Source organism: Propithecus coquereli, unplaced genomic scaffold, assembly GCF_000956105.1.
Source record: "Propithecus coquereli isolate 6110/MARCELLA unplaced genomic scaffold, Pcoq_1.0 Scaffold36, whole genome shotgun sequence".
Taxonomy (NCBI): domain Eukaryota; kingdom Metazoa; phylum Chordata; class Mammalia; order Primates; family Indriidae; genus Propithecus; species Propithecus coquereli.
Genome location: NW_012149285.1, coordinates 6,650,244 through 6,651,068, shown reverse-complemented (window position 1 = coordinate 6,651,068; position 825 = coordinate 6,650,244). Strand labels below are relative to the sequence as shown.

The 825-nt window shown below is 33.6% G+C and overlaps 1 protein-coding gene across 1 annotated transcript in view; it reads right to left on the bottom strand.

Moving 5' to 3' along the window:
• ARHGAP32 (Rho GTPase activating protein 32) overlaps window positions 1–825 on the bottom strand; it is a 297,626-nt gene that overhangs the window by 27,497 nt on the left and 269,304 nt on the right. Inside the window, exon 10 of the mRNA XM_012651646.1 lies at window positions 574–604. Within this exon, the coding sequence (XP_012507100.1) occupies window positions 574–604 (31 nt within the window). The remainder of the gene's footprint in view (window positions 1–573; window positions 605–825) is intronic.

Here is an 825-nt window from a genome sequence, read left to right as displayed (position 1 = left end):
CGTACATTTATATGTACATGACAGAGTCTCTTCTTACTGAGTCCTCTTAATTCACTCACAAGGGTAACCACTACTTTCAATTCCCTCTGAAAAATGAACTGATTGGTGTCCAGGGCATAGTAAGTTTTTATGGCTAATACGTTTCTCTGTGGTATCCCTGAACACATTGGCTAACATCATTTGTATTATAAGCTTACCTAACGTCAATTATAAGTGTTTCCATAACTGTTCATACAGGTTATTTTGATTCATAACTTAATTAAATGTCATCAACATTTATAAAACATGTTTTTAGAAAAAATTTTGTTAGCGTGTTTCCATGAAACCTCAGTTGAATGCTTTGCAAAGTCCTGATAAAGGTGAGCTGCCAAAAAAGGAAGCTGCAAAATGAGTAAGAAACACTATGATGAGTAGAGAACAATTTAAAGCAACACAAAACCTATAATCACTGATAATATTCTCACAAAGAGAAGAGACTGTATCCATGAAACAAGAATAGGATGCTACAAAATAGGAACATTCAGGGAAAAAGGGATGGAGTTCTCGGAAATAAGAAATTTTTAAAAAATCAACCGAGGACTTGGAGGAAATCCATAGGGAGAAACTGACAAAGGTAGGGGGAAAAAAAAGGGTTATTAGTTCAAGAGTTACCCTAATCCCAGGAAGAGAATAAATGATGAAGTTTAAATTGCAATGAGAATCATCAAAGAAATAATACAAGAAAAATTCCCAGAACTGAAAAACATAAAACATAAGTTTCCATATAGAAAAGACCCATAACATGCCCAAAGCAAAGAATGAAAAAGAACTCATACCAAGATATAT